Genomic DNA, 26,991 nt, shown 5'->3' on the forward strand with positions numbered 1-26,991 from the left:
CCTTGACATATTAAAAAATCATCAAGATCGCAGTATGATATTTTCGTGAATAATTACTTTGACATTTTAATGTGTTTGTTTTGGAATCGATCCCCCAAAGATTTTCCACGAATATATTAACATATCAGAAAAAAAGAGCTCGAGAAACTTCTTTCTGTTTCGAACTTTGCCATCGCAATTTTTTTCGCCTCATTTGCAATTTATTTTATGTTTCTCGCGTCATTCAACGTGTTATCGTGTTTTACGGATGATATACTCAAAAAATAAGAAAATAAACGAGAAATGTATCAAAACGTAATTTATATGATCGAAGTAATTGTGATATAGAATGATACTTCGATAAAAATTCGATAAAAATTTTATAATTTTTCATCATTTCTACCTTTTCTAACTGCAAAAAATAGTTCTATATTTTATTCTATAATTTGGATTGAATCGTACACGAAATAATATCGAGAAAAAAAAGAATGAATCTTTTCAACTTGCAATAATTCTTTTTTCAAATATAAGTTATTTGCTCGATCCTAAATTTATCCTAGAAAAATATTTATCTTTCCTCGAATTAATAACATTCGAATAATTAAAATTCTAATTTTAAAAAATCGGAGTAACAAGTCAATGAATGCAAATTGATTCTGAAAATTACAGACATTCGGATACATATTAATCTTTCCGATTGTTTCCCGTGTTAACAATACCGTCGAACCTTGGCCAAAGTTCGAAAAATCAAAGCACGTCCGATATCAGTGGTTGTTGATCTCTCCTATTCGTAAATTTTTTTTTTTTTCCGTTTTATACTTTTATTTCCTCGAGTATCGATCAGCCTCGTTAAAATTCTTGGCCTCGAGGTCGTTAATTTTTTTTCCTTTTTTTTTTATCTACCGTACAATAAATCATAAATTATCTGCCCACTTATAGAGGTAAATAGGATTTTCTATCTTACGGTATAACGATTTATATTATCGGGGGAATATCGAGGAACATCAAAAAAAAATAATAAAAGGAATGAACTCGTGTCTCGTTTCGCTTCGATGGATTTCATATTTTTCCTATATTATCATACACGTGCGTGTGTGTACGTACAACTTCGGCCTAATTGAACAAATTGTGGAGCGTAAGATCAAAGATGGAGAAGTGTATAATGCTGTAAGAATGCCAAAGTACGAGGTCTGTATTATATATGTATCGTTGAAAAGAGTTTGAGAATCATTCATGTTTGATTGATATTGAATATGAAGCTTGGATTGAAATCTTATTCGTTATTGAATAACGAACGAAAGTTATGTTATAAATATTTAAATATTTAATAATTCATATGAAAATAGCATATTGTAATATATTCTTTATCTCCCTTATTATTAATTATTAATGAAATTAGAAATTTCTGTTAATAAATCAATTCTCGTTTCACACGAATCTTTTGAAAAGGAACATTTAGATCATATATATCTCTATCCACATTCAATAAATTGTTTAAACAAATAAACTCGTATCATTAAGAAAGTATATCAATTCAAACTCAATGCCTTTACTGAAAAATTACTAAAAAATTATTACATTGAAAAATAGATAAAATAAATAAAAAATAACAAACAAAATAACAATATTTAACTCTAATTTCTAAATCTTCGTGAATACCTTATAATAATACTTATATAATAATACTATAATAATACTTAGATGCTTATTATTATTAAAACGAAGAATAATAAATGATGGACATTAATAAACGAAAGAGGAAATAAAAGGAAATACGATTGAAATGTAATAGGTCTGTTACACAATAGCTAGTTCAATTTTCATGCTAACGTATCACCTCGAGTAATACATATTATAGTAAGCCATGTACAAGTACACAGGTTGTATGCACAAATTGCGTAACAAATGAAACAAAAGATGTTTTTTTTCTCTATTGTCTTGTGAATTCTTATGCAGCAAAGATCGTATCGGGCATGGAAAAAATTACAATTATATCGTGGATGTATATTATTATTGTTAAAAAAGCGAAACGCGTTTTAACCACGAGTTATGCATGCAAAAATATAATCATTCTTACGAAGCGTTTCTTGCCTATTAATACGTGATCAAATTCTCGAACGATCCATCTTTTGTTGGAGATGATAGATCGATTCGGAATTCGAATTTTAATTTCAACTTTTGCAAGAAAGTAACGAATAACGATATATATTTTTTTTTATTAAAAATCTTCTTATTGTTTGAACTTTCAGTTCGTAAATTAATCAAATGGTAACTCAATCGACTCGTGAAAGTTTAAAGAATAAAGAGATTCTTGAACTACGTGAATCACGTTTCAGGGAATGAAAGTGTACACCGTTTAATAAGAATAATATCTCGATTTATTCGACGTTTTAAAGAAATTTACTGGACACCCATTATTCACCATTTGACGATTTCCATTTGAAGGATATTTTGTCCAGAATATTTTCCAACATGGCGAGACGTAATATCTTCTCTCGCCAAGTTTGGAATCGTATAACGCAGTTTTGAAAGTAGTTTTACCAATGTCCTCGAAGCACGGAAAGCTTTCGCGTCGCGTCCTATAGTGTGAAGTCGAGATGGAATGGATGAACTTTTACTTCTAGCTTTTCTCAAAGGGAAAACTTTCCCAGAATCTGATTTATATCGTTTAAAGGAAAGTATGAATATATATATATATCAGCAAATTTTACTTTTATTTCTCTCTCTCTATTTCAAGGATTGAAGAATTAATAATATTTGTATAATAACGTAATAAATTCTTAAAGATAAACACGATTAATTTTAATAAATTCACAATTATTTCATCCACTGCCATTAAAATCTTTGTCATGAGCAAACACGAGAAGAAAAAGAAATATTCACAAGGCGAAGTTAATCAAACAAAAGTAACAAGAAATCTAATGGAGGTAATCTTAAAATACCTTTTAATATATATATAGCCACGATAACCGAATAAAATCGCACGCAGTTTCCATCATCGAATCTCCATCTTTTGCAAGAATCTTTTTCCACTTCATTCCCGAATTTAACGGATTATTATACGGGGTGTGTTAAAGTCGTTTATCGAGCGAGATGAAACATTACCCACCTGTGTTGCGGGGGCGGCGTAGGCGTTCTCGACAGAGGGAAACTGGCCACTTCTCTCGTAACTGACAGCGATCGAATCGATCCGAATGTTTGGTCCGGGGATAAATTAGCACCGACACTTTGCACCATCCCGCTACTGAAACAGATCGATTCGCTGACGTCAATTAAATCTTTAAGTCTTTCTTTTTTGGAAATTAATTTTTGTCCGCTTCTTTTTTTTTTTTTTTTGATGATTTTCAAGCAGTTTCTTAAGTAAGAATATTTATTTGAAATGGTAAAAGGGTGGTAATTTGCTATCGATGTATATATAAAGTGAAGTTGTGTGAGTAACATTTTAAAAAAGTATTTGCAACGTTGCCTTTTACGTGTTAAAGTGTCTTTGAAAAAGTTAAAGCTTGATGCTGTTAATCTGTTTACGTGAAAGATGGATGGATTGGAAAGATTTATGTAGATGAACTTTACCGTGCATTATGTAAACAAAGACGAGAATGATACGAGATATCTTTATTACGTTTTGCGCTTGAAAAATAATTTTATTTGTATTCGAATAATTTTTTTTTTTTTCTAAGTTAATTAAAGAAACGTTTTTGCAAATGGAAACGGGAGAAATTGTTTTGTACGTGCATTTCCTTCGACACGTGTCAATTTTCCATCCGATTATTACTTTTAATTATCAGAATTTATTTTTCTCGCCACGTCCAATAGTTGCGTGACGACAATTTATAAGCAATTACATCCGTTTGCAACAATGTATTATTAATGTATCACAATTTCCAACGTCAATACGTTTTATATGTGCATGCATCGGTAATGGATATTATTAGATAATGTAATTTACAAAAAATTTTTCATCTTGCGGAGAAAATGTAAACAAGCTCGCTTAATATCTTAATATCTTAATTTTCAGACTAAAAACTACGAAAGGTAAAAAAACGTATCGCGTTCTTCAAAAAGAAAAATTCAAACTATTATTATTACAATTTAAATGTTACAAATCAGATTTTAATTTATATTTTACCAAGAATAATAGTTGTATTACGTCAAAAAATAGGATTCCATATAAATATTAATATAATTTTCAAATTAAGCAATTTCATTCAAAAACAAAAATTGCTCCCTGTAAACTTTGATAATTTCGTTCACAATTAATTTCATTCCCCTTTGGAGAAGAAGTGTTCGATTTGATTATTAACTCAAATTAATCCCATCCCCCGAAAAAGAAAAGAAAAAAAATTCAATCCGTTTCATTAAAAAAATCAGCATTTTCGAGCCACTTAAATTCCCCTGTATAATCATGCATACCCTCCCCACCTGGCTACCGTGCATCTGTCGAAAAGGAGAAAAACGAGCTCCCCGGAACCGTCTGGAAAAACAATGCAACGGCGGCGGCGGATCGATACGAGCGACAGGTACGAGATCCCCATAGCGATTACTCGAGAGTGACTGGTTCGCAGGAGGAATATGGTTATCGATATATTACGGGGCAAAACCCGACCATTTCGAGATGCTGAGCGATGAATTATTCAGGACGAGGTGGCAACGGTGGGACGTCGAAGTTGTGCACCCGACAAACCGCCTCCTCCCCTCTCCTCGCTGTTGAAATGTATTTTCTCTATGGCGGATCGGCCAAGTTTCCGCATCGTGAACCGCTACTACCGTTATATATATCTCGATAATGATGTATCGATTAGGCGGGGTTCATTAACGAAACTTTTAATTGCGAAAAGACTGCCTTCTCTGTGGCGGTTCGGTTAAAGTGGAGTGGGAGGGGAGAGATTAAGAATGGAAATATAAAAATGGGGATTATGAGGAGTATTCTTTCGGTTTAGTTTTTGGAGAGGAATATTTTGAGAGGGAATAGATATATTGATTCTGAAAGGATGTATAAATAACGTTGATAAAAGATAAATATGTATACGGAAACACGCGATATCAATAATGATTCATTTATCGAAACCGAAATCTTACAAACAAAATATAAAGTTTATAAACAAATATTGCTACAGCATATATAATTATCCGTTACACGATTTATGCTGTGGAACGATAAAATTTACAACTTTGGATAAGGAAATAATGATATTTTATTATTACGAGGAAACACGTAACAATAAGTGTATTTGTTGAATGAATTTGAATTATATTTTTTCTTTTTGTATCTATTTATGGAACAATTTTAAGAAAACGTCGATCATCTTCTATAATTTTAAAGATTTGAAGATGAAAAAGATAAGAAAGAAAGAAAAGATAAAAATGCGTTGTTTTTAAATACGAAATTTTTCTTTTTTTTTCATAATAATTTCTTTAATCCTTTCCCTAGGGTGCTATAAATAGCTGATAAAACACGCAATATTATTTTTATCCTAGCTATTTACATGCAATACATTATTATACGAGTTGCTTCGATTGAATCAATAACCTTGAGAGAGGTCAATCAATTATAAAAACAAGAAATAAAAAACGTATTTCCCGTGCTATTTACTCGATATATTATAATGGAGTACAAAAAAATTTATAACACTCTCAAGTATCGATCAATATGATAAATGGATACGTATTTTCTTTATCGAGTTTTAAATATTTCATTCGATGATCGTTTAACAGTTGTTTAAACACGACGTGGAAAAATGTAAAGCGAAAGGATCGAAGATATAGATGAGAATCTCTGTTAAATTAGAATTAGAAAAGTTATAAATTATTGAAATTTTTCTTAGTATTTTTTTATAACAAAGTATTTAAATCACGAACGATATTCTCTAAAAATTATAATATATAAAATACATTGAAGCGTAAATATAACTAATTATCATTGATTTGCCAATCGAAAATTTAAATAGACTCAAGTATTTTTAACTATATAAATTATTTTCAGAATATTTACAACGTAGTGAAACTCGATTGAAATTAAAAATGGTTGAAAAAATTATAGTTTCGTGATATTATACAAATACATAGTACGATGAAAATCTTGCATAGTGTTATAAATTTTATTTTCATATAAAGAGATATTTCAGATAAATATAATTTTATTTAAAAAAAAGAATGTAAAAGGGAAAAGCCACAAAATCGAAGTTATTTATACCGTAAAATTTTTTCCAATAACACGATAACAATGACGAGCGTATATGAGTTTATATTTAAATTATAAGAGAATGGATATTGCAAGTGATACTGTGCACATCATACGTTGTATACTCCTACCTAAAGTCCGGACATTAACCTCATTGAACACTCGTGGGCGGAAATCGATAAAAGATAAAAAAATTATAAGCATAACTTGGAGAGACGTTACAGTATACGTATGAAATAAAATTTTTTAGAGAATTGTAAAATTAATTAATTATTAATGATACGAAATAAAGGCATTCTTAATTTCGTCCATTGAATTTTTGAATATGTTACGGAAAGATCAACATTTCGAACAACTTTTTCGACCTTGACTTTTGAATTATTTATTTGTTTTGAGATTTAATATTAATATAATCCTTGAAGTATATCTTTATTATGATGAATATTTCATAAAATTTTATCTTCCACGATTACGTTTTTTTTTACAAAAAACTTGGAAACTTGGAAACTAATAAGAAATTTTAAATAAAAGCATCAAGAGTTAACCTCGCATTATATTATATACAATCAATTTTGTTAATTAGAATTTCAAATAAAATTATTTGAATTTCAAATAAAAGCATCAAAAGTCACGCATTGAGTTTTTACTAGTATTGATAAAAAAAGATAAGTATAAATCAAAATCAAATTTTTACTTCATTAAAATAACCATCTTTGTTTTTTATTACCTCTAAACAAATCCTCAGTACATCGTTTATTAATTTTTATTTATTTATTTTTTTATCTTTAATACACGTAAACATTTATTACAAGCGGTTAATTTCATAATATTTACATCATACTGAAAATATTACCGTTTTCAAATTCTCTAAACCACGATGACAAGATACATATTTACTTATATAATTTTGAAATAATAAAATTTATATAATTATGAAAGATGAAAACATTATCAATTTGACGTAAATAAAATAAAAATTTAAAAAAGTTTTATCCATCATAAGTATCTTGTCATCGCGGTTTAGAGAATTTTTATAAACAAATTTCAATAATTTCATAATTTTATTATATCATAGAATAATAAATGGAAACACTATACCCTGTGTATATTCTTTGAAATTAAATCTACAACAGATAAGGGTATAACATGTCAATATACTTTTCACATTGAATGCAAGTACTGAATATAACCCATATGAAGAATAAATGTAACAGGGAAGCGTATTTTTAGCAAGAATGACCTTTACACAGGATTATATTTCGATTCGCATTTTTATTAAATATAAATGACACTCTTTCCATTATTCTCGTTCGAAACAAAACATTAAAATTTAATCGATTTGTGTCTATTTGAAATCTCATTACGAAACTTCGTGTTTTGTGGCTGGTATTCGTTGCATAAGAAAATGTTTATAATTATGGCGCGTAACGTTAACTTTTTCAATATCAAAATATCTTTCAAAACATGTCTTATTAGGATAAAAATCTGTTTTTCTTTGTAAATTAATTTGTTTAATTTTCATTTCGTATGAAAAACTTTGAAATATTAACAAATAGATATATATTTACGTATATTGTTTTCTAGAAGCTTTTTCCAATAAAAGAAAGCAGATTATAATATTTCATTCCATATTTTTCTGCGTTTCATAAAAAATAAAAGTAAACAAAATCAATTTGCAAAAATATAATGTATTCTTTATTTACCTTCCTTTTTATCGATTATTAAAAATTTTTTACGAATTTTTAGATCTGATTTCATATTTCAAAAAAAAAAGAAAAAAGAAAAAATTGCATACAAATTCTTTTATAAAATTTCCAGTATCATATATATAGAAGCTGTTTCACTTAATCTAACTTAAATAAGCCTCAAATTTGTTTTGAATCGATCTTTCAAAGATATCAAAAAGCATAGAAATAACTTGCATAAATATTTTTGATTTTGAAATTGTTTATTATGAATGTAAAATCGAAACGAACGAGAAAATTTATAATCTTTTTTTTTTTAATTTATTTTATTATTTTTCTCAAAATTTAAAAACACAAATTTTCACCGCGTAAAATTTTAATTGCACGATCAATAGTGTGTGCAGAGAAATAAATAAATAAATTTGCAAGAGAAATTTGTTCCAAACATTTTTCGAAAAACTGAATTCGAAATATCCATCGAAATATGTCCATCTTTCGAACGTAAATTAAAAACAAAAAACAAAAAAACAAGACGCGATTATTTTTTAAATTGAGAAAATTCGATGGGAGGTGGGGGGATCAAAGCTTGGTTTAAAACGGATCTAAAAATATAATCGAGATACGGCAAAACGATATTTATCAAGGAGAAAAGAAAACAGTGGCTAAAGTACATGTTTACGTAGTCTGGCGGCAGTCTGTAGTCGGGAGATAGGGAAATGAAAATGATTACTACGCGAAAATGATTATGACTCTCGATCACGACGAGTTAAGGTTAAGTAAGTAAGATTTTTTTTTTATTGAGATAAGAAAGAAGCGTGATTTTATTTTGATTATTCTTAAATTCTTTCTTTGTTATTTAAAAGCGAAGTGTAAATAAAGAATAGAGGATGGATTATTCTTTGTCGTTGTTTTTCTCTTTTACGTAAGTTATAAAATAAAAAGAACATTACGTTTTATTATTGATTAACGTGTCATTTTATCCTAGAGCCTGATTAAAATTATCAATCGTCCAAAAATATGAGAATGAACTGATGAAAGCATGAGAAATATGGCAAAAATCTTAAATAAAAAAATGAAGAGTTAAAAGAGTTATAAATATATAATCATTCTGATGTATAAATTTTGTGTAAAAATCATTTAGAAAACGGTATCATTCGGTGTAAAAATATTTTCAACAACATTATCGTCACAAGTTTAAGACGTATTTAACGGATAATGGTATCTAAATCTACGTTTTATCGAGCAACCATTTCATTGCTTAATAAAATGCGACGATGACAGGAACATTAATAATAATAAATATAACAAATACAATAATATTATTATACATAACCTTAGAACGCGGAGTCAAGATAATTGCAAAGTGCAAAGTCGTATCGAGATATATTTATATAAAATACAAGAATGAAAACAATTAATTGTGCAACAAAATTGAAACAGCGAAATAGAAAATTGAGCAGAAAGATGTAACAATATACAAGAATACAGGATATGATATATTCTTGCGATAATCAGAGAGACAAGCGTGGTACGATTAGAGACAGTTTTCAAACACAGATTGTACAAAGAATCTGATGAAGCTATTCATAAATAACGAACCAGTGATGATAACGAAAAATCCAACGTGTTGAATTAATAACCGACGAAGAACAACTCACGAGCTAATTTTGTTCGTAAAATAGCATTTAAAGAGAGGTTAATTACATTTGCTTACATATTTGTGAACTTTATCTGTCCACAAGTTAATTAAAATTGGAAATTTGATATATTCCTTTTGAATTGAATTCCATACTCTTTGAAGGAAAATACATTCTTTTTTAATTTCGTTCCATTACATCTTCGTAGGAGTAAAATTCAATATCAAAAATCGATGTGTGGCTTGATGGAACTGTATATGGTCTTTTCTTTTTTATGGAGTGAGTGGTAATAGAAATTGTTTATCCTCGTGCTCGAAGATGATGTTTCAAGAAAATGGAGCACATTCTATTAGGAACGTGTACATTGTTTAAATTTAGAATAAATATTCTTCTAATCGATGTTTACTTAAATATCAACATCTTTTTTTTTGATTTTCTTGCTTGAAATTTCATCAAATGTCACGCAAAATTTTCTATCGATATCATTTCCTTTTAACCTTCTTTTGTTAATTTTTATAAAATAAATCCCTTTATTTGTTTATTATACTCAAATTTAATACCGTTTTAAGAATAAAATTTAATTCAGTTTTGATAAAAATATTTCTTTTACGCTTGCATACATATGTAATCCACATCTTGAAGGGAAATAAAAACGTGACATTTTTTTTCAAATTTTATTTTAAACAAAGACAAAGAAAAAAGAAAAAGAGACAAGATGTCACTAAACAAGACTTTTCATTTATAACATCGAGAATTATCGAAAGACTCGTCAAGAGAAATTTACCATTTCCTTAATTTTTCGTTCATCTTCCAACCCCGCGCAGAATAATTTAAAATCTCGCGTTCAATGTAACTCGTGGATCCCCAGGGTGCCATTAGTCACGGTACGCTAATAATCACGGCCGCGATTCGATCAAACGCGTTATTTGGTGCCCCGAAGCATGACTCGAGCAGAAATACCATATTCGAGCAGAATGGGAAATTATGTAAGCAAAAAATCCTCTTTCATAAGATGCGCGATTTGCATGTGCACGTGTTACATTCGTATTATTTCTGAAGGATTGCGAATCGATAAAATATCTATCGAGAATCGGTAACAAAAATTATTCTTGACAAAGTGGATTTTCAAGTTTGAAACTTATTTTCGAGTAATCATTTGCAAAAGAGCGATTCTTAGCGGCTTTATCATCGAATGAAATTAAATATCAATCTTTGTTTTCAGATCAGAAATGCACGATAAAAAGAAAGATCTATAATTTTGTATCCATCCAATTGATATTATATGTAAACTACGATTCACGGCTCGTGAAGGAATAATAAAGAATATAATATTGGATATGCAAATTCTCCGTGAAAAAGAGTTGAAATTAATCGAATTTTTAATATTTTTCTAACAAGTAAATAAATAAATCTTACCTGACCGAGCCTGAAGTGACCAAAAATGGCATTGGCGTTGGGCAAGGGCTCAATGGCGAGCTGCTCACCGAACTGCGAGTGCTGCTCAACACCGAGTGTGGACATTGCGGGGGACCGACGTGTCCGCCAGAGGATGCGCTCCCTTTGCTCGAGGAACGGCCTTTTAGACAAGGAATTTTCGACCAGCCGCTGACGTTCTTTCCCGATAATCCTGTGAACAGATACACATGACGTTGTTACACTATTCCATTCGATGCATCGATTTAAATTTTGAAACTTTTCACCAATTTTACGTTTCGACGAAAGTATCTCGTTACGATACGAATTACGTATAAATTATCGTGATCGAGAATTGATAAATGAAATTACGTTTCCATCTTAATTAAATACATTGTCTGGACGAAGATATTTTTAATTCTGTTTCGATAGAAGAATTTGAAAAAATGTTTTGATTTGAATATGTGAAAATTGAAAAGAAATTTGTAAATTGTACTTCATTATTAAGATTAATTAATTTAAGTGACATTTCGATGACAAGTCGCGCAAACAGATTTAATATGTAATCAAATTTTCATTGATAATTAAATTTGCAATTTCGTATTTAATCGATTAATTCAAACATTCTCGATATCTGCAATCTTTAAAAACGAATATATCCTCTTTCGCTTATTCTCAAAATTATACGCACAATTATCGACACAAATCAATTTCTATTCCTTTACCAACGATACGTATACACCGATCAGAAAAATCCTGCACTTTTTCCAATAATCCGTTTCGTTATTTAATTCCACCCTAAAAAAAGAAATTAAAATTCGCCCCCCAAAAATTCGAATTATTATTCCGAATACGTAAATCATGGTCACGTGGAGGTAAAATCGGACAAAAATCTCGCATAAAACATCGAAAATGCAAATTCGAATCGCTACCTGCGTCACAAAGTATATAATCATCGCATACACGTTCTATTTGCACGCTCTGGATAATTTCCGCCGGTCCATAAATTATTCATAAAAAGTATATCGCGTTAATTTTACAATATCACTCGTGTTATGCTCGTTAATAAAAAACCATTCGATTGCAAAATTTTTTTCCACTTTGGACTCGACATTACCAAGGTAGAGCACGTAACCTTGACCATAGAAGGTCGAAGGTTTCCGCCTGACGTGAAATACAAAATGTGGTGGGGGTGAACGATAGCTTCGTGGAGTGGGTCGCTCGCAGCGCCGCGAAAGCTGTACTTATCGCCAACAAAGGCCAAGCCTTTCGTGTAACCCAGATGCGGAGGATTCGAGCTTGAATGCCGGTTTGTTTCGCTCTTTTCAGCGCGGCTGGAAAAATTTGAATAATCGTTCGAACATGGGGCGTAAATTACCCCAATTTTCATCGGTTTGTTGTTGTTAATTTCTTGGGATATTATTATAAAAATATGAGTAATATCGTAAAAGTTAACGAAGGTTGCGGAGAATTGTTTGTAAAATCAAATTATGGCGAGAAATTAAATAGATAATAATACTGCTCCGCGTGTAGAAAAGTTATATTAAGAAAATTTTTTTATTACATTTTTTTAAATTGATATTATTTATCAGATATAATTGTACAACGACCTACATATGAGATTTGAGAGAAGGAAAGAAAGAAAATCCACCCAGGGAAGATCATGTTGGGTGGAAACTTCAAACGATAAACAAAAGTAAGATTCCGCGGAGCCATGATGAGAATCAGACCTAACATTCGAATTTATCTTATAAATGAAGAGCGTTCGGTTACAAAATACTTCAATATTTACGTACAGGATGATTTTTAAATTCCAAAATTCATTACAATAATGAATCTAACACTAAAAATATTTATAAAATTATTACATAACCAGTTTCACTTCTACTCAAAAATTTTATTCTTTCTTTCCAAATTTTTTCACTCTCCACCTCGAACAACGAGATACGTAAGATCTTGTATAAATCCCTATCCATATAATCCAAATATATTTCTTCAAAATCTCAAATGTGCTAAACTAATTATTATTATTATGTTATATAAAATTACATTTTGGAAAAATTAACATCCAATCTAATCATCACATTCTATATCATTACGCTCAAAGTCGATTCGAGCTTATGGCTGTTTTCGATCCTTCGTAAGAAGTTTTCAAGCGCAAAAAAGGGAAGAAAACGATGGACAATGAGTCGATATCGGCGCACAATAAAGGTCGAGCAGATACGTTTAAACTTACGTGTATTGAAAAACTACTCGGCTGAAATTCTCGTTTCAGGATTTTGCCGATACAAACAAAACCGAGGCGTATCGATCTACCGTCGTTTTTCCTCCTTCCTATATCTCAATAAGTTCGTTTTATTACGGAATTGGCAACTGCGATTGGATCTATCTCGGATCAACCTCGGTTCAGTTCAATACTACAATGCTCGCTTATTATCGTTTTTCCACGGATCTTGTAAAATGAAACTTCAAATTCTTACTTTTGGAGAGTATTGGAATAGATTTTTGAAACAGATATTTCGTCGATTTCAAAATTAAAATTAAAATTCTAAAACGACGGATCTAATATTCTTGCAATATGTATATATGTATATCTATTTCTTCCAATAATTTTGCAAATAAATTTTTTGTTTTAATATTTATGTAAAGGATTGTAAATATATATTGTTATTTATGCAAATATATAGATTCCGTTCTGAAATGAATATTTGACTGAGATATAAAAAAATAATATTTCAAATAATAATATGGAATATACTATATGTTGGACAAATATTATTTTTTTGTAAAATATTGTATAATTGAAATAATTTAGGAACTATAAATAAATTCTTTTCGCTTTGAAAAATATTTTTTCGATCGTATGAATAATCGATTGCAACAAATTTCGTTATAAATTATTCATACCTTTTCTGTTGCGCTGTTTATTTCACGTTATAAATACGTAATAAAACGTGATAAAATTCATTGCAAATATGTAAAAATTGTTTCAAAATAATTTCTCTAACACAAAATTTAAAGAGTGATTACGAAAATTAGTAAAAAATTACCATTGAAACCATTGAAACTTATCCTTTAAGCAACTTAATCTCGCAACTTGATAAAACCAATGTAATGATAGATATAACTCTATCCTCGCCACACTTTATTTCTGTCTCACTTCGACTGACTTGAAAAATAAGCTTAATAACATTTTTATATATCGACTCTCGAGTTTACTTTAGCTTCTATCATCATCTTTATCCGAATCTTTCTATATAATACAAATTTTCATAAAAATTCCAATAACAATAAAAATGATTATACGATATGACAGGTAATTATAAATAGATAAATAACGATGTAAAAATTGTAATTGTCATACTATTAATTATTGAATTAATCTTACGATTATCCACCTATCAGTTTCAATTATTTTATTTATTAACCATTACTCAACGATTCGTTAATAGTTATTGAATGCTAGACTCGTGTTTTTAATTTTTTAATTTTCATTAATCGTTAATCAAATCATATTTTTTCGACGAATTGTTGGACGATTTATATGGATGCATTATCAGAAGAATTCTCGTTCTTAATAAAAAGCGATCAAGCGTTTTTAACGTACTTATGCATTAAAAGCAAACCTGACCTACTTCCATCGACATTCTGTTGTATTAATCGCCTTTTCTTCGCGTTTCCTTTCCTCATCGCGGTTTATCCGCAATGAAATGGACGCTTGCCTTTTGCAACAAGCTTCAGAAAGAAAAATTGTTAATTTGTACGTAATATGTTAATGCTTACCGTTGACGTAATTATGCAAATGTGAAGGGGAATATAATTTTGCGAGCTTAGAAATTTTTAAAATTTAAATTAGAAAACTTGGAGCCAGCATAAGGAGGAAAATATACGAGGAAAAATTCTAGAAATTTTTACTTTTTTCTTTTTTTTAGTTTAAAATGTATTTGCTTCGATTTCTAGAATCCAAAATTATTTCAAGAATAAATTAACATATATGTATTTAGTGAATAAATAAGATTATAAAACACATATTATACATCACCAAGCTTTTTCATATCAATCTATAATCTTCAAACAAGTTGAAATAAAGTTAAAGTAAAATAAATAACCAACAAGTTAACAGATGACATAGAAAATTTAACTGCTCACTTTACATATAATTCAAAGTAAAGATTTATGTACAATAGATATTAATTAAAAAATGATAATAAACCCGATGCATAATTTTTAATAATCATTAAATACAATATATGATTCTTTCTTAAAAGATATCCAACTTTTAAAATTTTCTTGTTTTCTTAATCCTCTTCCAGATCTGATTCATTCGAATGACACAATGTCGTTAGCAGCACTCTGTTTTTTTTTCTTGTTTTTCAATTGAAAACAATAAAGGAATTGCGTGGCAAAAAGTTTTCAACTGGTCTTAAGCATGATTAATCATTGGAAAAAAAATTTAACGATTAAAAATTTAACGTTCAATTGTTTCTAACACGTTCAATTCTACGCAATTGAATTTTCATTGATGAACAGATGAATCACAATTTTACGAAAACGATTTATTATTTGAAGATTGTCCTTTTTACGTAAAAAGAAAAAACTCCATCATTTTAAATTAGATTGAAATGGTGTTGGCGTTGGTTTTTTTACCGGTTCAGGAAGGAACTATAAACAGACGCAAGCCTAATTTCAGCTTTGGAAACCGTTCTCGGCCTCCCACGTAGTTAAAAGTTAAAAGCATTCGCCTCCAAGGAGCGTAATGTCCCTTGTAAAGAATACGGTTTGAAAGGACATTCAATTATATTCCAATGTTTTTAATTTTACAACATTTACTCCAGCCACGAAGGAATTTCATAAAATCATGGGGGCTTGTTAAATTAGACCTGTTAAATTATAATACTATTTATTAAAATAAACAAAAAGAATTGAAATATAGCAATTTCTGATATTTTATAATATATTTTTAATTTTCATCGAGGTAAGTCGTCAAGGTTTTTATGGATTTTAATTGTAATTAAATAGATTGTATTATTTTACAAAAAATCATTTTTCATTGAGCTTCTTCTTATCATTTCTTATCATAATAGATATATAATTGTACAATGTCTCCAAAAAATATAATTTATATATTTAAACTATACTATCCATGTAAAAAAATTAATAAATACATTCTAGCAAAAATATTATGCTCTATGAAAATAAAAATATGGCAATACTTAATTAAACTTTATGAATTAAATTAAAATATTTCTCTAAATATAGGATAATCTCTTATATTGAAATGGCTTCATTGTATTATTATTTATTTTATTTTTTACAAAACAGTTTAAATCCAAGGAAATTCGAGTCTTTAAAAGTTTTGAAAAAATCATGTATTCGAATATGTTGAATAAAAATCAAAATCATTTTTCATAATAAAGAAATACAACAGTGTCTATCATAGCAATAAGAGAAGATGATTGAAAGAAATGATTAAATAATTATAATTAATCGACTAGATAAATTATTATTTCATTCATAATAAGAATTTCACAATCTAATAATTTGCTTATAATACAGAAACATTTGTATATAATTGCCAATTATGTTAAAAAAACTAACTGCAAGAATATTACACGTGCCAGATTACGATTCAAGAAATTACAGATTCAGATGTTAGAACAAATGGTATTACTTGGCAAGATTTTCAAATAAGACAAACTGATTTTTTAGTGTTATATTCGCTCTGATTACGTGTTAAGGGAATAATTTTGCTGCCAAAATATTGCAATTATTTTACTTTAAAAAGAATATTGAGCGTAGCAAACTCTATTTAATACAAATTCTTATTAAATTTAAATTTACAAAACATTTTCAATGGAAAAAAATCTTCGATAAATTAAATTATTATTTAATTTATTATACGTAAAAATGGCAGCAATTTATTGTTACGTCGTATTTTAAAATGATCAATAGATTAAAATGAATAAACGAATAGAAAATTAAACTGATTTTTTTAAACGAGATAGAATGAAATACTTATTGTAATGTTTCTTTAATATAAAGGTTATGAATAAATTATATTTCTGAGCTTGCAAATAAGTTTCGTGAGAAATATTATGAATAAAAAAAAAATTTTTTCTCCAACAGTATTTCTTGCTTATCACAATCACAACAATCTTATATTACAAAGTACATTCTTACATTATTTTTTTTAAATTATTTTTTTAAAATTATTGATTAAAATCTTGCATTCAGAAGAATTTTAATATTTTATTCCACTATAATTAAAGGCTAAATTTCGAATAAAATCATTTTACAATTACATTTTATAAATTTCCTATAATATTTTCTAAAAGATACCAAAAATTTAAAATAATACTTATAGAAATACCTATAACATATTAAAATATATTCACGATATATTACACAATGCGTTTACAATTGATATTTTGAGTGCAAAGAATTAATTAGAAAGAGAAACTAAATTTTTAAAGAATTAAATTCCAATTAGAATAAGTGCAGAGTAATAAAAAATGTTGAAACCAGATTATACCCAGAAAAAGATAATATCGCATGCAAAGTAGTCAAAGTAGCTTTTATATTAAACTTACAAATGTACATTAGTTTCATCTATCCGTATAATTATTTTATTTTCGATAGCAGGTGGCGCTATCTGGTTTATTGTCGCTCATTTCTAGGATCAGCTGTAGCTAACACCTGTAATTACAAACTTCACCTCGCCCAGGTGTCACACGATACTTCACAAACTGAGAGCACCAATTTCGTTTCTTAAGATATAATTAGTTTTAATTAGAGGAAATAATTAACACGTGACAGAATATAATTCGTTACTCTTGTGTTAAATTTCAATTATTCAAAATATTCAATTTCTCTAACAATTTAATAATTCAATAATTTTAACTTTTCTTTCTTTCAGTTATTTATCAAATTTGAGTATTATTATTATTTTATAAATCGAGTATTCCTTATTTTATATTAATTTAAAATCTTCAAATCAAGTAAGTAACTTGAATAAGAATGAGAAAAGTTGAAAGTGTTTTAAAATTATGTAGATAATAAGTTTTTGTTAAGATAAAATAATTCGAATTATTTTAACTGGTTAATCAAAATAATATTCCATTTATTTATTTTAACGTTTTACCAATCGAATAACTATGCCAATTGGCATACAAAAAACCAATTTTATCCATTGGCCAAACTAATTAATGTGAAATAATTATATCTTTGAAAATGTACATATATAATACATCTCGCAAAGATCACAAGATATTTTCTATTTTTATTTATTGGCCAAGCTAATTAATATGAATTAATTATATTTTTGAAAATGTATATATAATATACCCCAAAAAGAGAACATAAAATATTTTCTAGAGATTCAATATGCCAATTGACATAGATATTAACTAAAAACAACAATATTAACAAATTATCCATGATGTCAATTAATATTCTTTTTGAAAGATCTCTTTCATATAATCTTAATATAATAATTCACATACAATGGATACATAGACTCATACAATAAATACACTTATATAGAAATCTTCAATTTTAAATTTTTGTTTAAAAAATTAAGTATAACAATTTACAATATCAATAATTTTTCATCATCTATTGAAAACAGATTAGACATCTTAATGATACTTTCACACTATATTTAACTCAAATTTATTGGAAACAAAATTGTGTTAATAATTTTTTTAAACTCCTCTTTATCATATATAAACAAAAAGGCAAATTTATTTGAATATTAGAATAGAGGATTGCAAATCAAGAAAAAAAAAAAAGAAAAGAAAAGACTATTTTGCGCAATAAATATATTACAGTAAATTGCTATTCCTTGTTTAATCGATACCGTTGTTTACAGTGGTTACTTCACTTCTGCTTAATATCAATACACAGTGCATCTAATCTATAGTCACCGTAACGTGTTATTTACATTTATATGAGACGTCCATCAAGAAACTCATAAAGAATAATCTTCGACAATAGAATTAGTCGACAAAGAGGCAAGAAAAAGGAGGAATAACGATAACGATATCTCAGTTAGTTAATGATAGGATCGAGTTCAATAAGCGTTCATGAATCTAAATCGAATCTGTTGCAAAAGATTTGTTGTTTCGTGGAGGACTAATAATAGTAATAATCTAATAAAGGCTATTTTTTTTTCTTGCTTCGTGAAGGATTCAAATCTACTACTTGTCCAACGTTTGTCATATTTGAAAATCTCGAAAAATCAACTTTTTCCATAACGATATAGGGAATAATTGGTTCTCGATCTCAGAATCAATAAAAATTTAAATTTATTATTCGTGATGACGGACCGAGAGCATGGCAATAAATTTTTGATGACGAATATTGGATTCTTTTTTCTCGAATCTTTTCTGTCAATATTCAAATAAAGCTTGGAACCCTGAATTCGCTTATTCGGGCAGCTGACTTTCTCGAATTCAACTTCAAAAAGAGGCGAGACGAGCGCGTGATAAAGAATTGGAACGAATTGATGAAACGATCTGCTTAAAATTATTTACAAAAAAAAAAGAAATTCATAAATACATAAATTGTTCTATTATTCCCCTCTCAATTATTCTCGTTCGTGATACCATTTTTTTATTTAAATTATATCGCATCAAACGAAAGAAATTCATTCCAAAAAAAAAAAAATAATAAACTATTACTAAAAAGATAAAAATATTCATTTTCCGCTTATTTCGAAAATCTATTTCTCCGTATTTGCTTCCGCCATTCCTGTTCCTCGAGGATCAAAGACCAAGGTGAAGCGCGGATTCGAACGCGAGAGGGATGCTCGTAAGATCGAGGGCAACAGATGTCATGGACCCACGAAAGGGCGGTGCATGTCCCAGTTTCCTGGCCCCCTACTCCACCCCCGGAAACTCCATTTTCTTGCGCAGTTACCGTTCCACGATTTATTATTTCTAAGGGATTTTATCCGAGGCCGACCAATAGCATTTTAATTTTAAAATGTTCTCTCTATTTTTCTATTTTTTTTTTCCTCCCCCTTAAAAGGTAAATCGAATTGAAAATTTGATTTTATGGTATTTCAAGGATTGGTTAACGAGCGAAACTTTAACAGGTTAAAGGTTAGGGTTATAAAGGTTAGGTTATTTCAAAGGGATTTTAAACTAAGAGTAATCTCATAAATAGATTAAGGTTGTTGTGATATAGATATAACAATAAAATACAATTATTTTTATACTGTCCAAAAAACAAGCAGTTGTTTGACTTTTATAAGATACACGACGTAGCACGTGGAAGATCGATCTAAAAATCTCTGTTTATTTATATAACAAAGCTTTTCTCGAGAAATATATTATCCCACTTAATATCGATTCGTATTATCTTATTTAAAAAATTATTTTGTAATAAATCCATAATCGGATCCAGCTCGAAATGCACGTTCAATTTTTTCTTTTTATCGAGAAGATTCCTGATTAATCGTTCAAAATTGTCACCGTTAATTATCATCGCGATTGATAATCGATAGACAGATGAAAAGCTCCATCTTTCACCCCTCTTGTCCTAAAATTAGACTCGTGATAATTTTACCCGTCGACTTCATCGCGTTACTTATGGAACAGGCTATCATCCATCGCCTAGTCATCACCGTCTCTGAAATATATATATAATATATATAGAAACGGAACAAAAGAGACCTCTCCCCCCCTTCCTTCTTCCTTCGAAATTAGAAACGTCAAACGTCATTTAGGACGGCATTTCTGTACAGTTTCATTCCTCTCCTCCCCCTCCTCGGATTGAATGTGTGTCAACGACAGTACGAAAGCACTGGATTAATCCGATCTTGACCCGGAACGCATGGGAAAAGACGAGAGAACGAATGGGAATCGAACGGAACGGAATGGAACGGAACGGAACGGAACGAAACGGAACGACGCTTGTGCAGCCGTTTTATTGATCAACGATTCTACGATACGGGCGACGACTTGCTAGTGATGACGAGTGATTATGGATCGTGTCACGACTCGATTTGTTAATCCGTTTAACCTCTTGCTAAGGAAATACCTCTTCCTTACGAGATGTCGGTTCGAACGACGCGCGAGCGTACAACGGCACATCAACACCGAGCTTTGCACAATCGCGTGTTCCGCTCTGCTTCTGGTAATTGAGCCTCGCGCAAAAAAATGTTGACACGGAGCGCGGCCAAGCATAATTTTCCGGTAAATAACGTGCACCTGCGATTTAGGGAATGGCGGTTAAGGAAAAATATTTTTTCGCGGTTTAAACGGATTTGAAGATCTTAAATAGAGTATATATATATTTTAAGGATTGGTTAACGAGTAAAACTTTAACAGGTTAGGGTTATAAAGGTTAGGTTATTTTAAAGGGATTTTAAACTAAAGTAATCTCATAACTAGATTAACATTAATATTTTTATACGATCCAAAAAACAAGCAGCTGTTTATAATGTTCATATATATATTTTTAATTTGTGTTAATAAATATTGTAAAAGTTTAAGAAACGTTTATTCGCATAGGTATTTTTTATCAAAATTTAAAAAAAGGAAAAGGTAACTCAACTTTGGAGGACAATTTTGTTTTATCGTATCTTTAAATATTTAAAGAATTCATCAAATTTGTATTTTTTAAAATGGAAAGTTATCTACTTCAATTTGAATTTTGTAAAATTTAAGTCGTATGAAAAAGAAAGAGAGTATGAAGAAAAATATAAATTTCAGAATTTCCTCTTCATACAAGTGTGCAAGTATTTATATTGGATTATACACATCATAAAGAAGAGTCTAATTAAAATACAGATTTCCTCGTATGTTTAGATACGATATATTATAAGTGAGATTAATAGAACGCATTTGCTTCCTTGAAATCTATATTCATTCCACGAGTGAACGAATAAATATCGCTTCTTAGTAAGTCGGAGCAATCTGTCGGTACAGTATGAATCATAATAAATATTCGAGTCAATAAAATTTAATTGTATATTTACTTACATAATATATGAAACGATATGCGAATAGATTATAAAATATTATAGTAAAAGATTAACAGCGATTATATTCAATTAAAAATAATAGAATTTCATAAATGGATAATAGAAATAGTACATGTGCAATAAAATATATTCACGAACATTTATCACGAACGATTACTTTCGTAATATTTCCAAGATATAACTCTTTGTCTCGTTGCTTTTAAATTTTTGAACTCTGGTATATGTTATTGTCCTTTTATTCCAAGGAAATTGCTGGAATAACAAGATGTGTTTTTTAACGCCTGCATCATCGTATATTATAGAGGTGACTCGAGGCGATGATTATGTGCTGACAACAAGAGTCTTTAGGCACGACATTATAATATTAGTAATTACAAAAATAATGTTCGAATTTTTATTAACGAATTAAAACTTGAGATACGCAAGTAAAAGTATAATTATTTTCCACAAGTGTGACGAGAAAATTACAATAAATAGACGTTGCATTGAAAATGAAACAACGATTATTATCGTTGTAATATTATTAATTAATATCATATGGATTTTTAAAGCGTCGATAAAAAATTTTAACCCAAAGCCCATTTTAGCTCATACGTGAAAATAAATTGCTACGTACTTGCCTTCACCTACATACGAAATAACTGTAGGTGAATCTAACTGCTTTTCAAAGCTAGAGCCGGATTTATCAAGTTATCGTTTTAAACTTACCAAGGTCTTGTACTAAATGTACGTACTCGTTAAGATATAAATTTAGTCCCAGGCGTTTTTTATTCATTTGATTGATCGATAATTGATCATTTTCTTCTCATTTTTAATTTTCCTCAAAATCTCTTACAATTGTATTTCTTCCTCGTTTTTAAACGGGTCTTATTCAACATACATGTAAATATTTTCAATCGATAATTATTGATTTTCAATTGGTAATATTAATTTTACGTAATATTCGATAATAATATAATTATATTTGTTTAATAAAATCAAATGTACAGCAGTTTAAAGTTCTATAGAAGAAATTTTAAATGAATCAACAGATTTATTATTTACTAATTTAAATTACATATTTGTGGATATTTATGCGTTTATAAAAATTCATAGAACGCGTATAATATGCAAAAGTATAATATAATAAATAATAAATGAATAATTTAATATAATAAAAAATAAAACATTGATTATTTTATTTAGTTCAAAAGATGAATAAATTTTCATTTATTTTCCATTTATTTAATTGTGATTATGAAAATACGTGATCTGCATAAACAGATTACGATTATTTAAATAACCTCTCTAGAAATTTTCACTATTTACAAAAGCGTGTCTGTTTGCGAGAATCATTCGGTTGGAACGCGAGTCACGGAATAATTCATGATATAATAAAACAGGAAGTAGATATCTAATGCAGAAAAATAAACCAAGGGCTCGAAATTTCGAAATAATCGATTTTTATCGATCATATTTTTTTTTCGATTTGTTTCGATATATTTATATATTTGTAAATATTCGTAATATAACTATTCTATAAAGTTATTATCAATATCAAGTGTAGTGTGAATTCTCTTGATTTTAATGTAATATCGTTCTATTTTTTATCGATAAAATGGGATTTTATTCGATTTTGAAAAAATATTGTATTTTTTATTATTTCTCTTTTATACGCTGGAAACTAATCGGAGTTCCGATAAATAACAACCCTCCCTCCAGGCAAATTGGAAATGCAATCTGATCCAAACTTACTTATAATCCATTGTTGGCGTCTTCATATTATCAGAACGTGTTCTGATTATTCGAAAAATCGTAGAAATGAATGAAAATATGATATATTAATGTATAAAATAAAATTTTAAAAGAGAAACCAGATATATTGATAAAATTGGATTAACAATTAACCATAACAAAAAATTATAAAAAATTACTCCCTAAGTCAAACAATTACCAAATTAGGAAGTTACCAAAAACACTGAGATAAACAATTATCAAACCAGAAAATTATAAAAAATTATCAAATTAAACAATTATCAGAAAATTAAAAATATAAACCAAAAATTACTAAAACTCTCTAAACCAAACTAAACTCTCTAAATTACCAGAAAAACTAGTAAATTACCAAAAACATTATTAAAAGTCACTAGCTATAAAATTACCAAAAGTTATCGAATTATCAGAAATATTGTTATCAGAAATATCAAAAATATTGTTAAAAATTACGAAAAAAAACACTTCAACATTTTCCATTCTCTAAAGAAAATTACTTTGCATATCACAAACGCCTTGCGCCGTACCATTTCACGATCCACATACATATTGTTTCCCAAAAAATCTGTGAAAAGATCTCGACGTGGGATTTAATTCTCTGAAGAGTGCTCTCCGAAGTTTTGTTTTATTTTGTTTTGTTTTTTTTTTTTTAAAGTGGTTGTCTGGAGAAGTCTCTTCAGACTCTTTACGCTTTCATAATTAGTCTGACGCATTTCAGACTCTGTTACCGAGGAAAGGATTTTGTCGATGCAGAACTTGTAATTAACCTGAGAGCCATTTGAATACCCTTTCAAGTTTTAGTTTAGGAAGTGCTGTATTTTCGTATTTTCATCGGTACATTGCTCTCTTTCTGGTCTCGTGAAAGAACAACACAGAGATATCACCACGTGATATAATAATCTTATAGCAACGTGTATTTTTTTTTTTTTTTTATATATATACTGCAAGCAACAGAGAGTTGAGAACACGGCTTCCTAGCTAGGAAGCCTTTTTTTCTTTACCAGATAACGTATCTCTCATCGTGAGAATTCGTGTTAATTAGCATTTTCGCTTAACAAGCTGGTTAACTTGCAAAAAAAAATATACACTGGAAAGATGTGAAACAAAAGTTAGATAAACGTTGGAATAGGAGGTGACTGTCTCGATATAATGAGGCTAAACAGTGAGAATATTTGATCTTGCGAAACTTTCGTTTGGATTACACTATCTCGATTAATATAATTTATCGTGTATAAAATTTGTATAAATTATTTTTCCACACATTTGCCAAGAATACACGTACATTGATAATTTCGTCACTCCTCGGATGACATTTATTATAAATTTGATTAATCCTTTATTGATATCGTTTTTTAGTTATATTATTTTTTATTGTAAAATATTTTTCTCTGAATAAAATTGTATTTGAGTCTTCTTTAAATTTGTACAATATAAATGAATGCATAACTGTTCAATTTACATGATTTCTAAGTTCAAATATAAAAGAATGAAATTTTATCCTTGCAAAATGAATTTACCATATAGAGTAAATATACAAGCTTTTTGAAATTGTTTATCAAAATTAATATAATTTTTCAGCACAATATTTAATATCTGCAAGGATAATATGAGTGAAAGTCTCTTTGTGTCTCATATGCATATAATTGTGTGAATAATTCTATTTTAAAAGTTAAATATTATATGTCTTAAATATTGAATCAAATAAAAGAAAATCAAATGATTACAATCTCATTTTTCATTATACAGGTTAGCAAGTGTTCAATTATTTAATTTTCATTTTCCTTCCTCTTCGTGTATTTTTATTATTACATGTAGCAGAGGATGTGACATTGTATTAAAACGTTCTACTATGATACATACTCCAATACTTCCTCAGGGACCAGTATCATATATAAAAGCAATTGTTTTTCAATTTTCGATTACATATACTGTACATGTAAATTTTCTTTTATTCCATCAAGAATATAATATTTTCATAGTAGATGTAAAGTAGATATAAAGAATGGGTAAATTACATCTGGGAATTTGGAATAAATTATATCTTTGAAATATATCATTCTATATAAAAACAATGTTTTCATTTTCTCTGTTTCAAGATATAACCAGATGTGTGACAAATGATCTATGTGAAAATGTAGAATATAAATTTTATTTATAACCCCACAGATTATGTAAGTGTATAGTGTAAGTTTGTCCTCTTAGCATATTTTACATTAATACGTTAATATATACGTAAAACATCTTTGAAGAATTGTAAAGAAATAGAAAATTTTCATATACAAAAATGGTACAGGCTTATTCATTAAGTTATAAGTATTTTATCTTACACGTGTTACAAATTGCTTATAATTATATTGCAGATTTTTATGCAAATATATATCTTTCTTCTGGTATTAATTTTATTTTTAATTGAATATTACAAATAATCTAAATGAAACTTTTGGATTTAATATCGAAGATTGAAAAAATTTTGAATGATTTACTTGAGGAGAAGAAGCAGTAAGACATTATCTCGTAGAAGATTCTTTTTAACTTAATTTTTTCAGATAAACAAACAAAAAATTGTGAAAAAACTTTTATGTTCTAAATTTCAAAACTATATCAACTATATTTTATATAACTCTACATAAAAACTATAATCGTAACGAATGTTATAAAAATTGTTTGTGCAAGAATTTAATAACAAAATTAATTGAATACCAGAAGGTTCGAGGACCAGGAATATTATGCCAATATTTAACACTTTACCTGAGAACAGTGTCGTTAAGAGCACAATAAGACCTCTTCGTCTTCCATTCAACCCTTCATTATTTAAGTTTATGCAAGGATTTAATTAACAGTTACGCTACACCCTGCTCCCATATTTCTGTATAATTTAACGTTAATAAGATTTCTTATCAACTCTTATAAAACAGATCTCGTTAATTACTTTGTTAAGGATATCGCAGCCATAAATGCCAACAAATTTCTTTTGAGAATCCTTCATAGTCGCACATTGCACAGAGAATATTATCCATTAAAAAAAACCCAAATTACAAATTGACAAAACAAGCATGTTTGATGGGGAAAATACAGAGTTACTTTAAATATTATATTTTTAATAAATATTTTATTTAATACAACATCACCGGTAAATCACATTTAATATAATCAAAGTAGAATCCAAAATTTACATTTTTATTTAAAATATTGCACATTACAAAATGTTGTTATTTAACAACTTAGTTTAGAAGATTAAGAAGAAAAACTTTTTTCCCCATTTCCTCCAAGCAAAATAACCATTATCCAATTTACTAATCGCGATTTCCTTGGGAGCAACTATGCGTGCTGCACGCAAATCGCATTTCTCCACTATCT

General features: G+C 28.6%; 1 protein-coding gene across 6 annotated transcripts in view; it reads right to left on the bottom strand.

The window, feature by feature from the left end:
• Nucleotides 1-26,991, bottom strand: part of LOC107993180 (uncharacterized) — a 97,950-nt gene that overhangs the window by 13,760 nt on the left and 57,199 nt on the right. For 2 of the 6 annotated variants that reach the window (XM_017049465.3, XM_017049468.3), the window contains exons 4-5: nt 10,896-11,106; nt 3,089-3,223 (exon numbers count right to left, since the gene is read on the bottom strand). In XM_017049465.3, the coding sequence (XP_016904954.1) occupies nt 3,089-3,223; nt 10,896-11,106 (346 nt within the window). The remainder of the gene's footprint in view (nt 1-3,088; nt 3,224-10,895; nt 11,107-26,991) is intronic. The other 4 variants (XM_017049467.3, XM_062077007.1, XM_062077008.1 and 1 more) reach the window with 2 other exon arrangements.

Source organism: Apis cerana, linkage group LG7 (genome assembly GCF_029169275.1).
Source record: "Apis cerana isolate GH-2021 linkage group LG7, AcerK_1.0, whole genome shotgun sequence".
NCBI classification, from domain to species: domain Eukaryota; kingdom Metazoa; phylum Arthropoda; class Insecta; order Hymenoptera; family Apidae; genus Apis; species Apis cerana.